This window comes from Somniosus microcephalus, chromosome 24 (genome assembly GCF_052327205.1).
Source record: "Somniosus microcephalus isolate GS21.2 chromosome 24, FLI_Smic_1.0, whole genome shotgun sequence".
Classification (NCBI taxonomy): domain Eukaryota; kingdom Metazoa; phylum Chordata; class Chondrichthyes; order Squaliformes; family Somniosidae; genus Somniosus; species Somniosus microcephalus.
In genome coordinates this window covers 35,360,334-35,377,179 of record NC_141010.1, presented here as the reverse complement: position 1 = coordinate 35,377,179, position 16,846 = coordinate 35,360,334, and the positions used below count along the sequence as shown (strand labels likewise).

The 16,846-nt window shown below is 41.4% G+C and overlaps 1 protein-coding gene across 3 annotated transcripts in view; it reads right to left on the bottom strand.

Moving 5' to 3' along the window:
• Positions 1 to 16,846, bottom strand: part of znf385c (zinc finger protein 385C) — a 688,258-nt gene that overhangs the window by 442,392 nt on the left and 229,020 nt on the right. For 2 of the 3 annotated variants that reach the window (XM_085966484.1, XM_085966485.1), the window contains one exon: positions 5,179 to 5,442. In XM_085966484.1, the coding sequence (XP_085822610.1) occupies positions 5,179 to 5,440 (262 nt within the window). In that variant the 5' untranslated portion in view covers positions 5,441 to 5,442. Of the gene's footprint in view, positions 1 to 5,178; positions 5,443 to 15,246; positions 15,381 to 16,846 lie in introns of all 3 variants that reach the window. The other variant, XM_085966483.1, reaches the window with a different exon arrangement.

Here is a 16,846-nt window from a genome sequence, read left to right as displayed (position 1 = left end):
TGCTAACCACTATGCCACCGTGCTTTCTATGTTGTTTACTTCTGCTTTTGATTCAGTTTATCCATAACATGTAACTTCCCATTTAAATTTACTCTATGATAATTGTGCTAAAAGTGTGCATGTAATTAAAAGGTATAAACATACCTAAACCAGAAAAATAATAATCACTTGCTGTAATGTAAGCAAACAGCAGACTTATACATAACATATATATATTTTAAATCTCCAGTTTTTATTTACTTGGTTGGATTCTCAACATTACTTTCCCCAAAGCTCTCTCTTATCAGTGTGATCCAGCGCCGCTTAGAGTTCACCATCCGGATTTAATCATTTAAGGTTATCATTAATGGGCAGGGTTTTTGTATTTCCTTAATCCCCTATATCAGAGACTCCAGACTGGTTTGCAGTTGCAACCATCACAGGTAAAGGGGATATTTTTATTCCATCAGCGCACAGGCTAGCTCATGGTAATGGATCCTTGTGGGAATCATTTCACTGGAAGTATTCCTAGAACCTTGAATCTTGGAGCACAACTGAATCAAATAACTGAGCTGCACTGGTACCAGATGTACACAAACTAAAAGGCCTTATCATTGCTGACTTGTGTAAGATAGGCCCTGCTCCAATGCAGCAGCCGTTCCACAATTTTTCAGTCAGCAGTTGACTAAAACCAATATCCGTAGATACTGCCAATATTTTAAGCCTCTAAGTTGTTCAAAGTCATATCAAATGTCTGAAGATGTTTGGTTTTTTCCATTATTGAAACTACAAATCACTAAAAATGACTCCAACTCCCCTTAATCCTGAGCGCACCGTGCACTCAGTAATGGCCATATAGAAGTATGGAATCAACTGAATGCATCAGTTCCAACAGTTGCTGATACCTCAGCTTCAATGTTAACCCTTTAGGGTCTTCAGTGGCATTTCTGCACTGAAATATAACACTACTTTTTAAATGTATTATTCATAGAATACAGCATATCAAGATCTGTGGTGCTTGCATTATGCAATACTGCAGATTTACAGTAAGTACATTTGCGAATTGGTAGGAAACTTTTTGACCATTGCAAATGACATTGAGCACCCCAGATCTTAGAGAATCCAGTTAAAGATGTTTGTCTAAGAAATCTGTGGTGGTACGTTCTAAGGAATTGAATTGGGGGATAACTTTTTAATTTGTGCATCAATCAGAAAATAAAATTCAACTAGATTCACATGAAACCAGTGTCTCATACATCTCAGACAGAAATTTCTCACATGAAGTTGTAACAAGTATACAGTGCTGCGAATTATCCTTAACTTCTTTCAATGTGTTGATTCTAATTAATCTTTGTAACAACTGAATAAGCTCTACAAGTGGTATTGTTTCCAGTTTTAGCTATGATAAGAATGGGGTTCTACGAAAGTAAGCTCCATCAACATCGTTGAGTTTAAACACCGACGACTTACTTCATAGAACATCCAACTGCAACAAATATAGGTAAACGAGAAAGAAAAATGAGGTAATTATGAAATATCAATGTTTATAGTATTGATGCCCAGTGACTTCAGAGGTAGCCTGAACGAGTTAATAATGGCACTGGCTGACTTAATCAGCGTTGATCCTGGATTCTGGGAGTCAAACACACTTCACTAACACATTCAGGGCAGACAGCAATATTTCACTGCCAGTCCACATGTGCAGTAATCAACATCATACTGCAGTAATGCCATAACACCAAATTCACACCAGTTTAACAGACCAATCTTTTAAACAGACTAAAATTATGGGAGCGATTTTTGTCCCCATTCGAGTGGAAACAGGTAAATTGAAAATCGCAGTATACTACTTACAACCCCGTTCCCTTCGAAGTCCAGCGGCTGCGCTTTTGGAGCAGGCCAGGAAGCAGTCAAGCAGTGCTCCTGCCTAAAACAGGCGGGACCCTACTTACATATGCAAAACGGGATCCTTCGCCATCTGTGGGACCCCGATGCAATTTTGGTGTTCCGCTGAGAAGAGCATACGCTCCGGCTGGTGGAACTGAGCGTTGAGCGGTCTTCAAGCTGCTCTGAAGGGCCTCAAAAAAATCTTTCTACCTGCTGCTGGTCCCTCCATGACCTCTCACCCCTCCCCTTTAAGGGCCTACTTCTGACTCAGCTCCGCAGAGGAGCCACCAGATTGCCCGCCCTCCTGATTGGCGAGCTGTCTATCAGTGCGCGCAGCTTGCTGAAAGCATTCTAATAAGGCCTGACCTTGAAAATGATTCAGGCCTCTCACTGGTGCCATCCAAGGTGCACATAAAATGAAAATCAGTTGTGTGTGAATATTCATTTGATTCAGTGGCTTATCAGTACTATGTAGAAAATCAATATTTTCCAAAAGGTCTGTTAAACAAACATTACAATATAATGTCAATCTATCAACACTTAATAGTGTACTTGGACACTATGGTTTATCCCACTGGTTCATCCAATTACCCAAATCTACAAAAAATGCAATAATTCTGGCACTAATAAATGGATCCTTTCTGAATATGCTTCATATATAGATATTTTACAGTCAGTATCTTAAGACTGAGTAAAAACATGTACAGCAAAATCTGGTTAATGTGCTTGCTTGATAATTCTAATTAAAGGGCTCATTTTGTGGGAGGAAAAAAATCAATTGCTACAGCTCATTATAATCATCATGGTGAATAAATGAAGACACAAACTCAAATGTATGTGATTTATGAAACATTTATTGCATGGCACCACTTCAGTAATATACAGTCTTGTGCTGTTTGGATGTGATTGCTAATGAACAGAATTCAGAAGAAAATTACAACCTCCTGAGCAGATGATAAAGTGCCCATCATGCAGCAGAACGAAAATCAAGCCATAACATTTGAAACAATTTTACGGCCCAAAATATATTTTGGGCATGCACAAGCCGATCTTGCTGCTCAAGCATATTTAATGCATAGATGTGCAATATTTTGCTTTCCTTTCAAAATTCATTGCTGCAAATTACAATATGTAAGCGTGCGTCGGTCCCAGCATTACATGCCCAAATCAAAATGCAACTTCAAACCAGCCTTCGAGTCAACCAGGGCCCATGGGTCTCCCTGAAGCCACCCTACAGATTGGGAAATTTCAGCGGCAATATTAGCCTGACATTCTTATAATATTCCTCTGTCCTCTATTTTAACAGAGGAGTAATTCCATTCATTTTCAATAGGTTAACACCTATTTTCTAAGCTTAGAACTTTACAAATCTATGAAAATTCCTCCTTGTTCAAATCAATTGACAAGCAATTTAAACTGACTTTTTTTGTTTACCTTTTATATTGTAGAAGCTTAAGTACATTTTAAATGGTGCATCGCGTTGGTAGATTGGTAATTGTTCCCCTTAAATGGCCAAAGTCTCCAGAGCAAATGTAATTAAACTTTTACAAGCAGTGCAAATCGGTAAACAAAGGCTAAAATCATGTGAGTTGGAAATTACTAAAGGCTTTTTTTTTGTATTTGTTTTTTTGACAGAGGGTTGATTAAATAATCAAACAAAAAATCAAACTGAGCAATTCCACAAACTGATGAATCACACAAAGCCTTTTCTACTGTGCTGGTTTATTTTTTTTTAAATAGCCATAATTTTACTTATAATGAGAGACCGACTGCAGTGTTCTTGCTAGCCATGTTGCTCATTTGTACCGAGTCTGTGGGACAGGAGACAAAAGAATGCATATGCAACTTCAAGTTAGCATATCTGGGGCATAATGTGTTCAAATAAAAGATATAATTGTGGTAATTGGATGGGTGCAAGACCATGCAGCTGTGTGCCATGCTCGAGCTGCCAACTCTGGTTAGACGCAGCCATGGAGGTTTGATTATGTGACAATCATGTGATGCTTGATCATGTGGCGTTTGATCACGTGATGTTTGTCCACTGCTTGCAAATATTATTGCGTTTACTTTCGTTGAGTGCCTCAGTATCACCAAGCGCTGTTTAAAATATTTAATTCTTCTCGTTTTGCAGAATACAAAGATTTCTGTGAGATGAATTACAACCTAATTTATAAATTAAAGCAAGAACGCAAAATAGAAAGATTCAAGGAGAAATCATTTTAAAATATAAACTACTCCTGTGATGTTTCTACACTACTGACCACAATGAGACGCTCCGTAAATTTCACTGATTCTACAAAATCATTGCTATAAATAACTTCTAACCGATGTTTTCGTGCAATTTTACCTTTTTTCAATACACAGCAAGTTGTAAAAATAATAAATAAAACCAAAAACAAACCTAATTCAATTCACTGACTCCCACACCCCACCACAGAAACCCAGTTTCTAGGTGAGGCTCAGTCCTCAAGAATCACTGAAGCTGCCTGACTCCCATAATAAAACACATTTAACAACAGTGCACAGCACAGGCCGACATGAACTGCTCCTCTCCCACCGGCCGGGTTAGTTCACCTACAGCCTCCTGCCGGTGGCTTATCTCCTTCCTTCTGTCCTTCAGTCACTGGAGACCAGGTCACACTTAGTGGACGCATCGTCCACTTCCCCTCACCTCGCTTTTAATGATTCAAATGTTGATCCCGAATCTCGCAGGCTGGTTTATAGACAGATTACAGAGTTGACATTTTCAGAATTGAAAGCGGGCAGGGAATTTCCTTGTGACTGTTCACGCTCCACGAGCCACATTTCTGGCGACGTTATGGGGTGGGACCAGCTACGAAGAAATTCCTGGCCGTTTCTTGAAATGGGATGCAGGGAATGGCTGAGATAGAAGACAGGCATGCTCCTCAAGGACACAGCCAAGGTTGAAAGAGTAACGCTTTTTATCTACAGTAGAAATGGATCTAGAGAGGCAACAGATCTTTTCTATTGATGGTCACAGCTAACATATAAAAACGCTCAAAAATCCCTTTCTTCTGAAGAATAAAATAACCGCAAAAATTGTCCGTGATGAATACTTTAAGCAGCATCTTTTCTAGGCAGAAACAGATTGCAATCAAGCATACCTTGCCTTTCTTTCTCTAATGAAGTTTGAGATTAACATTGTGACAAAAAAATCCTCGTCTCTCCCCTTGTAGTCTTCCCTGTGTGTTTGTGAGTAGCAAACCCAATAGGATTGTTTCTGTTAAAGGATCAACCAGATGTTCTAGTTTATGGGAGATCCTTTTTCAGCATATCTAGTTCCAACCTTACCTTGATTTGTGGACATTTTTCCATTATGAAGCTTTTTTAGTCGTTTTTGGTGGGATTTGCCATTGTAGTGGATCTGGGCCTGAGCAGCTGAGTTGAGTTGAATGTTACACACCCCACAAAGAGTGTAAGTCTGGAGTTTTCTTTCTCGCTTCTGTGCACTGTCTGTCGTAACAGATTGCAATTCTGTGACGTCGTCATTCACCAAGGAAGCATCAGCGTCACCACTTTCAGGAGGTAGAGGAGGACTTAATGGTCGTTTCATACCTTTAAGAAGAAAGGTCATTAACTGTTTTTTGAGTATTGAAAGATTTTTTCAGCTTTCAAACTGAGTGTCTCTGTCCTTTTACATAGGATCTACAAAACTGATTTTATTCTCATTATCAATGTAGGAAATCAGATTCAGAGAAATGTAGAAGATCAAAAAGCTTAATACATTCTATCCGTCCAATTTTTTAGGTCTCTTGCATGGCGTGCCATTTCCTATCCCAGAGTGAGTGAGCAACAAGCCCACAAGTCCCTCTAAACATTGCAATTCATTCACACAGGTGTGCAAGAATGATCAGTCCTCTGCTTTTCTTTGAAACGTGAACACAGTGATACAGTGTGATGGAGCATCACTGCACTGCGCCAGAATGCCTAATTTCAGACTTTCCTTAATTTTTCTAATAACTGTGGAGCTTTCTGTGCTTTAAAAAAAATTGGAGCTGAAAGATGAATCAAAATGGTAATTCCTGCTAAAGGCATTTCTATATTAATTTGTAATATTGAAATCAATTTTTTTGTAATTTGTAGTGGGAAACAGCTAGCTATAGTTATATCAATAAAAGATAATGCAAAGATTAGTGTTGCCAATTAAATGCGAATTCCTTCATTTAAATGTATCTTTTACATTGGTAATACTGATTTAAGCCATACCCTGAGGAGAAACATGTTCGCGCCCGGGTGGCCCTGGAAATGGAGCACGCGGTGTCCGCCGGCACACTTGAGTATTTCCGCGACCAGTGGGCGCCGCGGGGACTGGAGTGCATCATCAACCCGGAAAACCAAATTTTAATTTGATTTGTTAAGTTTTAGTTGAACTTTTGTTAATTTACAGTCCAATTTGTTTTGGGGTTTTTTTTGGGTCCAAACAAAAGAGTACCCTGAGGAGAAATGGACGAACATAGCACCAGAAACCTAACGAGCCATTCCACCCAGCCCCTGTTCCTGTTTGTAGCAGCTGAAAGAGTATCCATGTCAGTATCCATATTAGGAATCACAGTACCAGAAGTGGATGAGTTTCTGGTTTTAGGTAGCTAGTGTAGGGACACCTGTGTGTCTCCAAAAATTGACATGAGGAGGTGGGGCATTAGGCTAAATGTCATGGGCCACTGATAAAAGATATCAAAATATGAATGCTGCAACTTTAGGCACAAGATTCACGCAGATTTACATTTCTGTTTCATTTTTATTGTGGTATGGCATGTTAATCCACATATGTGGCTCATGAGTTATTTAATAGCAGTGTAAATGGAATATAATCTACAAACATTGCTTTTAGCTGCAAGATGGTTACAATGCTTTGCTTTAATCGTCTGAGCTGAATATATATCTTGTGAATAGCAGCCGTAATGTAAGTTCACACTGTTGCAAGGTGCTAGTCACATTTATTGTGCTAATTACATACTGCTGTTTATTTAACAGGGTATAAACCTTTTGGACATTTGTGCAGCATTCTGTTAATTTAGTGTGAATGGAAAAGGCAATGTATAAGCATACTGAGCATTTTTTTTAAATAGTAACTGATAAAATAGCAAGCCAGAAATTACATTCAAGAACACTATCACAGCATCAAATCCTAGAGGAACAGTAGCTTCTATATCATCACAATTGGCTAATGAAAGATCAACACAGAATAAAATCAATCTTCAATGTTTCTTTTGAAGGCAATCATTTACGCATATATGTTCAAAAAAGCAGGAGTGGGAGAGGAAGAGCGAAGTGGAGAGGGAGGAGGAGAGAGGGAGGAGGGGAGAGGGAGGAGGGGAGAGGAGGTGCAGGAGAAGACAGTGGGAGAAGATGGGACAGGGGAGGGGTGGAGATGAAAGGGAGAGAAGAGGGGGAAGGGAATGCTGAGGAAAATGAATTCAGATTAGTAGAGGTAGAGGGATTAAGGTAGAGAACAGTCAGTCATCGGGAGAGGAGAAATATAGAAAGTGGGGAGAGGATTGCTCTGGATAGTAAATACAGTTGGGGAGGGGGAGATTTATGTAAAAGAGGGTAGGGGTAGCCTGCAAGTGAAAACTGTGGGCTTCACAGGGGCTGGGAAGGGGAAAAGGAATGGCAGCCAGTGGATGGGTTGAAATGGAAAAGGCGGACGATTTTGCTTGGATTATTTGTTTTGGGTTGACGGGTACTTTTCCTCTGTTGTTTTTTCCTCTTCTGTTTTTCATCTGTGCTATTTAACATCTTTAGAATTTTTTACATTTTGGCTTTAATTTCGGCTTTTCAATTTTTAAATGAAATGTGAATTGAATTCTCTTGAACGTGGTAGACCCGTCACATAACGTTAGATAAAATAACTTTACACTGACAGTGTTACCTACAGGTGCAGTTCTAATTGCAACCAAACATTAGTTTTTAATATATTATAAATTTAAAAAAGTAGTACAATTACCAGAGCCGTGGGATGAAGTTATCCATCCCATTGCTTGGTCTGAAAATAGAGTATGATGTGGGGAAATCTGAGAGGGGATCTCCAATGGGGGAAGGAATGGATTCATTGCAAAATAAATCAGAGTGTCAATTAAATTAATATTTCTACTGCAGTTAATATTTTAAATTAATTAAAAATATATATAGTCCCATACTTTGTATAGCACAATGGATACATTATTACTGAAACAAACATTCAGCGACCATAGAGGAAAATTACATTTTTTCTTTTAAAAATGTTTCCAATTTTCTCCTTTTTGATCTGCAACATTACTACTCTCCTTTAAAAATTGTTCTTTTTTATCTACACTCCGTAATCTCAACCGTATATATCTACAGAAAATTCAGTGTTACATGACAGAAAGCATTGAGCCACAGTCAGCATTCAAAGGGACTGCTGCACTTACAAGTGTCTTTCAACATTTCAAAGGTGCAATTCCTTTTTGAAAAGCTTTCACATGATAAATAAGATGACAATCTATGTGTGAACCGGATAAATTCAGATTCTGAAAACTGGGATCTCTGCAAGATTGTCAAATATATTTTGTAGCAGTCTTTCAAACAGATCATTCTGCAGCAGTCATTACCAGATAATGTGAGCACCACCACAAAACTGAATCATCACACAGAATTTCAGAGAATTTCACAGCACAGAAACAGGTCATTCGCCCCAACAGGTTTCTCTCAGTTTTTATTCTCCACACGAGCCTCCTCCCACCTTAGCAGCATATCTTTCTATTCCTTTCTCCTTCATGTACTTATCTAGCTTCTCCTTCAATGCACCTATGCAAATCACCTCAACCACTCCCTGTGGCAGCGAGTTCCACATTCTCACCACTCTCTCGGTAAAGAAGATTCTCCTGAATTCCTTAGTGGATTTATTAGTGACTATTTTATATTTATGGTCCATAGTTTTGGAGTCCCCCACAAGTGGAAACATCTGGGGGGAGTTGAAAGAAATGTTGTAGTGGTAGGGGATAGTGTCGTTAGGGGGATAGATAGAGTTCTTTGCAGCCGAGAGCGAGAGTCCCGAAGGCTGTGTTGCCTGCCCGGTGCCAGGGTTAAGGACATCTCCTCTGGACTGGGGAGAAACTTGGAGTGGGAGGGGGAGGATCCAGTTGTCGTGGTCCATGTTGGTACCAACGACATAGATAGGACAAGGAAGGAGGTTCTGCTGAGGGAGTTTGAGCAGCTAGGGGCCAAAATAAAAAGCAGAACCACAAGGGTAATAATCTCTGGATTATTACCTGAGCCACAAGCGAATTTGGCTAGGACAAATAAAATTAGAGAGTTAAATGCGTGGCTCAAAGACTGGTGTGGGAGAAATGGGTTTTGCTTCCTGGGACACTGGCACCAGTACTGGGGCAGGAGGGAGCTGTTCCGTTGGGACGGGCTTCACTTGGCCAGTGCTGGGACTAGAGTCCTGGTGGATCATATAACTAGGGCTGTAGAGAGGGCTTTAAACTAACTAGTGGGGGGGAGGTTCCTAGAGAGCAAATAATAAAAATGACAACAGAGAAGGTCATAGACTTAGGTAGCAGTGGGGAAATTAAAAACCAGAGCATGTCAGGAAGGGGCAGAAGGTATGGAGTAAAAGGTAAAGTAATAAAAAGGGCAAAAGCAGGAACTAAGTGTCACAAAACATCTTTGAAAGTTCTCTATCTGAATGCACGTAGCATTCGTAACAAAATAGACGAGTTAATGGCACAAATAACTACATATGGGTATGATCTTGTGGCCATTACAGAAACATGGTTGCAGGGTGACAATGCCTGGGAATTAAACTTACCAGGTTATTTAACGATCAGGAAGGACAGGTAGGAAGGAAGGGGAGGTGGGGTGGCTATGTTAATAAAGGAAGGAATCACTGTAATACAGAGAAATGATATTGGGTCAAAAGATCAGGATAATGAAACAGTTTGGGTGGAGGTAAGGAATAATAAGGGGAAAAAAACACTAGTGGGCGTAGTATATAGGCCTCCGAACAGTGGCAACTCTGTTGGACGGAGTATCTATCAGGAAATAGTTGAGGCTTGTAATAAGGGAACATCTATAATTATGGGGGATTTTAACTATCATATTAATTGGACAAATCAAATTGGGCAGGGCAGCCTTGAGGATGAGTTCATTGAGTGTATTAGGGATGGGTTTCTTGAGCAGTATGTAACTGAACCGACCAGGGGGCAAGCAACCTTAGATCTGGTCCTGTGTAACGAGACAGGATTAATTAAAAATGTCCTAGTAAAGGATCCCCTTGGAATGAGTGACCATAACATGGTTGAATTCCATATTCAATTAGAGGGTGAGAAGGTTGGATCTCAAACAAGCGTGCTAAGCTTGAATAAAGGAGACTATGAAGGTATGAGAGCGGAATTGAGTAGAGTGGATTGGGAAAATAGATTAAAGGGTAAGACGATACATGATCAGTGGTGTACATTTAAGGAGTTATTTTACAACTTCCAAAAAAAATATATTCCACTGAGAAGAAAAGGGTGTAAAAGAAAAGACAGCCATCCGTGGCTAAGTAAAGAAATTAAGGATAGTATTCGACTAAAAACAAGGGCATATAAGGTAGCCAAATCTAGTGGGAGGATAGAGGATTGGGAAAACTTTAAAAGACAGCAAAAAATAACAAAAAGATTGATTAAGAAAGGGAAGATAGATTATGAAAGTAAATTAGCAAAAAATATAAAAACAGATAGTAAGAGTTTTTATAGTTATATAAAAAGAAAAAGGGTGGCTAAAGTAAATGTTGGTCCCTTAGAGGATGAGACCGGGAAATTAATGGTGGGAAATATGGAGATGGCAAAAACACTGAATGAATATTTTACATCAGTCTTTACAGTAGAAGACACTAAGAATATCCCAACACTGGACAAACAGGGGGCTAAAGGGGGGGAGGAGCTAAACACGATCAAAATCACTAAGGAAGTGGTACTCGGTAAAATAATGGGACTCAAGGCAGATAAATCACCTGGACCTGATGGCTTACATCCTAGGGTCTTGAGGGAAGTGGCGGTAGGGATTGTGGATGCATTGGTAATAATTTTCCAAAACTCCCTGGACTCGGCAAAGGTCCCGGCAGACTGGAAAACTGCTAATGTAACACCCTTATTTAAAAAGGGCAGTAGACAGAAGACTGGAAACTATAGACCGGTTAGCCTAGCATCTGTGGTAGGTAAAATTTTGGAGTCCATTATTAAGGAGACAGTAACAGGACATTTGGATAATCATAATTTAATAGGACAAAGTCAGCATGGTTTTATGAAGGGGAAGTCATGTTTGACAAATTTGCTGGAGTTCTTTGAGGAAGTAACGTATAGAGTGGATAAAGGGGAACCAGTGGACGTAGTGTATTTAGACTTCCAAAAGGCATTTGACAAGGTGCCACACAAAAGATTATTGCTTAAGATAAAAAATCACAGGATTGGGGGTAATATTCTGGCATGGATAAGAGGATTGGCTATCTAACAGAAGGCAGAGAGTTGGGATAAATGGCTCATTCTCAGACTGGCAATCAGTAACTAGTGGTGTTCCGCAGGGGTCAGTGCTGGGTCCCCAACTCTTTACAATCTATATTAACGATTTGGAGGAGGGGACCGAGTGTAACATATCAAAGTTTGCAGATGATACTAAGATGGGAGGGAAAGTAGTGAGTGAGGAGGACTTAAAAAACCTGCAAGGGGACATAGACAGGCTAAGTAGGTGGGCAGAGATTTGGCAGATGGAATACAATACTGGAAAGTGTGAGGTTATGCACTTTGGCAGGAAAAATCGTAGAGCAAGTTATTATCTTAATGGCAAGAAACTGGAAAGTACTGAAGTACAAAGGGATCTGGGGGTTCTGGTGCACGAAACTCAAAAGGTTAGTATGCAGGTGCAGCAAGTGATTAAGGCGGCCAATGGAATGTTGGCTTTCATTGCTAGGGGGATAGAATATAAAAATAGGGAGGTATTGCTTCAGTTGTACAAGGTATTGGTGAGACCGCACCTGGAATACTGCGTACAGTTTTGGTGTCCATACTTAAGAAAGGACATACTTGCTCTCGAGTCAGTACAAAGAAGGTTCACTCGGTTAATCCCGGGGATGAGGGGATGGACATATGAGGAGAGGTTGAGTAGATTGGGACTCTACTCATTGGAGTTCAGAAGAATGAGAGGCGATCTTATTGAAACATATAAGATTGTGAAGGGGTCGGATCGGGTGGATGCGGGGAAGATGTTCCCGATGATGGGTGAAACTAGAACTAGGGGGCATAGTCTTAGAATAAGGGGCTGCTCTTTCAAAACTGAGATGAGGAGGAACTACTTCACTCAGAGGGTGGTCGGTCCATGGAATATGCTGCCCCAAAAAAGCTGTAGAAGCTACATCATTACATAAATTTAAAACAGAAATAGACAGTTTCCTAGAAGTAAAGGGAATTAAGGGTTACGGGGAGCGGGCAGGAATTTGGACATGAGTCTAGGTTCGGATCGGTCATGGCCCTGTGGGTAGCGGAGTGGGCCCAGGGGCCGTGTAGCCTGATCCAGCTCCTATTTCGTGTGTCTAATTCTGTTAGATTCAGGAGATGGTTCTGTGATAGTGGATTGGCGGTTAGGATCAGATCAGCCATGATCTTATTGAATGGCGGAGCAGGCTCGAGGGGCCGATTGGCCTACTCCTGCTCCTATTTCTTATGTTCTTATGTTCTCTACGTCTACCCTATAGAACCCCTTCATAATTTTAAAGACCTCTATCAGGTCACCTCTCATTCTTCTGTTTTCTAGAGAAAAAGAGACCCAGCCTGTTCAGTCTTTCCCGATAGTAACAGCAGTTTTTTGCCCAATATCATGGGTGCAATGGCCATTGCCAAACATCTCACAGTGCAGCAGAAGGAAGAGTAGAAGAGGGCAGTCAGGTGGGCAGACGGAACACATTACTTGCCACAAACCTACCCCATGCAGCAGGTCTACCTGAACAGAGCCAACTAGATGGGCATCATGAAAGAGCATCATGATGGGCATCATGGAAGAGCAGTGCATCAGCAGGCTCAAGCTCAGCAGGAAGGCTGTGACTGCAGTGCACAATCTGCTCCAAGACAACCTACAAGACAATCAACCATTCACACTGCATTACCAGTGCCAGCGAGGGCCACCATTGCTCCCAACTTCTGTAGTATGCACTGCTCCATTAAGAAGATAACTAAAGCCCTGTTTCTCTAAGCACCCAGTTACATATATTTCAGTGCTACCAGCAGTAGCCAACCAGATATTTTTCCAAAGTATTGTGTCCTAGTGTCACACTTGGCTCACTGGTAGCACTCTCACCTCTGATTCAGATGGTTGTGGGTTCAGAGACTTGAGCACAGAATCTAGGCTGGCACCTCAATGCAGTACGAAGGGAGAGCTGCACTGTCGAGGTGCCGTCTTTCAGATGGAATGTTAAACCAAAGCCTTGTCTGTCCTCTCAGGGGATATAAACTATCCCATGGCACTTTTTGAATAAGAGCAGAATGAGTTATCCTGGTATCCTAGCCAACATTTATATCTCAACCAAAACCACCAAAAACAGATTAGTCATTTATTTCATTCCTGTTTGAGTGAGCTTGCTATGTGCAAATTGGCTGCCACCTTTTCCGTATATTACACTAGAGACATCGCATCAAGAAGTACTTAACTGGCTGTGAAGTGCTTTGAGATGTCCTAAAGTTGTGAAAGGAACGATATAAATGCAAGTTATTTCTTTCTTACAGGACATTCATGATTATATACATACAGCCACTTGTGCACCCACAATCAACCTAATGGCATACATAAATAGAAAGGATAATTGTTTTGTGAACAAATGGCAAGTGACCTCCACCAGAAAATAAAGCACCCCAATGTACAGTTCCTTGTGGTATCCACTTTAGAAAATAACGCGCCGTTCCTGGGGATATCCTGATGCTTTCATGGCAATAGAACATGATCCAGCTCATGAGGGAGAAGGAACATTGGCTCGGTCCCTGGAGGCATGGGTCACACAGTGCAACAGTAACTGATAACATGTCAGCACAAACCCACTAACCCCAAGCAGAGAACAGATACAATGAGGCACGTGGAAGAACAGGGCTTTCATTGGGCAGGTATTTGGGGTGATAAAGCATCACGTTAGATGCTTGAAAAAAAACAGAGGCCTTGCAAATGCCCCAGAGGTCTGGGAAATTAGGGCAACATGCAGAACAATACTATTATGGACAAAAGTCTCACTATGGACTTGGACAATAAGAAGCTACAGGCCATGAAAGAGCAAGAGAAAAATCACATGTAGAAACCAACAGGAGAAAACTGGCCAATTTAGGAGAAATACTGAACATTTAATGGACTGTTGTGTGTTTTACCTGTTTACCTTTTGCAAAGGTTGTTATGCTTACTTCAGTCCACTGACACTTTCTTTCTTTGCAAAATAATGAACTAGCAGACTGCAAGATACAGTGAAAGCAAATTTATTTTATTTTGTGCTTTAGTGCATGTTTAATGTGTTTTGCTGCTATTTTCTCATTATGAACTGTGAATTTTTGCATGTTGGTTGTTGCTGTAGTCTGCTACCATCTATTCGCATAGTTGAAGGAATGGCATGAGTGGGTGGCTGCATGGCACACACAAGGGCTGATACCAGTGTCTGTGATTAAACCCAATGCACCTCCATCTCGGCTATGGAGTCCATCCATCTTTGCTGGAGTCACAATGGGCTCATCCTTTCTAGAGGCAGTGCCAACTTCCAGTTATGCAGGGCTATGTGATTGCATAGAACTGCTGCTGGCATAAGTGCCGACCAGCTGCTGCTCTGATACTCTGTGCATGCAACTGCTGGAGCAAATCTCTTTGTGAGGACCACTGAATAGTATGAGTATAGAAAAGACATCTATGAAGTCTTGGAATCTCTCAGTCGTGACTGGTTATAACCATTCTCCAAGTGAGTTGAAGCAGATTGTGGCTGCATCTTGAAGTTTGGACACCAAATCCCCGACAGTAACAGTGGAAGTTTTCACAAGAAATGTTCTTGCTGTGCTGAGGACCTGCGTAATTGAGGCTTCCAATGCAGACACCACGGATGTTACCACATGCTCAATGCAAACTGCAATGCAAAGAATTGTTCCACCATATAAGTGCAAATGTGGGTGTTTGAATCCTCCACACAATGTAGATCACCTCCCAATGCTTGTGCAAGGAGGCAAAAGACTCAAAATGGACCTGGTGTTGCATTAGGCTTTGTGTGAAAACAGTCACATTAAGGCCTGTATCCTGCTGCAAGTCAGGGGGAGCCTGCAGCATGCTGCACTCCCAACTTGTACCACTGGGTCCTACTCAAACAATAGCACTGGAACCCCTTCCTCATCAGTGCTAATGACTCACCCTAGGTTTCCGCATCAACATTAGTATCAAAATCTGTGCCGGTGTCTGTTTCAAGTGGGGATAGTCAAACTTGGTGTTCCGCTGAATGCTGCTCCTCTTCCTCTTCGGTTCAAAGGTATTGGGGTTTCCTTGCTCTGTCAGAAAAGTAGATAGCATATTATGAATAAATAAGCACATTTATCCATGTGGGTACTGCATCATCATTACATGTACTGTTCTGTCCTTGTACACAGTGTGTGTGTGAACATGTTGATGCAACATATCATGTACATCATAGAATATCTGAATAATATGGTAGATGTCACACACTCAGTGCTGTCCTCTAATCTTCACAGACCACACGCCTTCCAAGCACATCCTTCCAAGAAACCTTTCTGGTCAGGAGCTGTTTTAAATCTGGGGCTTCATCACCTTTTACACACTGTCTATGCCAGTTATCTGCATATGTAGTCTTTAATCATAAGAGCAATAAAGAGTGAGATAAGTGATTTGGCTCCTACAAACTTTTCCCATGGTATATTCTCTTTGCCAGCATGGTGCATGTCATTTGCGTAACACTGCTATTTTCACTTCTTCAATCTTGCTAACGGATCTCTGTAACCTCCTTCAGCCCTACAACCCTTCAGGATCTCTGCACTCCTCCAATTCTGGCCTCTTGTGCATCCCCTATTTGATTGCTCCGCCATCGGCGGCCGTGCTTTCAGTTGCCTAGGCCCTAAACTCTTGAATTCCCTCCCTAAACCTCTCTACCTCTCTCTCCTCCTTTAAGATGCTCCGTAAAACCTACCTCTTTGATCAAGCTTTTGGTCACTGTGGTGTATGTACCTTTAAGAGCCCCCTGTGTACTGTAATGCCGGTAATGGCCACTCGGGCTATATAAGCCTGTATATTGTCTTGTACCTGTTAGTTCACCTCCAGACTTTGTCCAGTAAACACCTGTAAACCAACTCCTGCATTCCGTGTCTTCATTAACACACGGATACAACAGTGGCGACGAATTGGAAATGGACTTACCTGCAATTCAGCAGCACCTCAAGGAGATCGATTCCTCAGACGAAGGAAGAAAAAAAAACGAAAAAAAAAAACTGTGGTTTCACCAGCTAGCCGGGCTGGTGGCAGGTACTGCAATAATCCTTCCTGGGCGGCGGGCTGGGGCTCGATCGGCTGGCTCTACAGCGGGGCCAAGCAGTGAAGGCGCAGGCAAACAAAGACGAGGGGTGGAGCACTCGGGAGACGGCTGGCTCTGCAAAGCAGGTCGGCGTTCGGACCACGCAGAGGGCGGGGAAAGTCCCAGTGAGTCCGGCGGGAACAAGTCTCCGACTATTAAAAATATTTGTATAAATAAAAACCGCGGAGAACAGCGTTGTCAGCAGCAACAGCGGCGGGAAAGCGCGGGAGGCGCCATTTTTTTTCAGCAAGGAAGAAAGGGAAGCGCGGGAGGCACCATTTTTTTTTCAGAATGCCTAAGACTGGCAATATTACTGTTTTCGATAATGATGTAGAGGATTGGACCACATATGTGGAAAGAGTGGAGGTATATTGCACAGCAAATGAAATAGAGGATAATAAAAAGGCATCGGTACTCCTAAATCTAATGGGC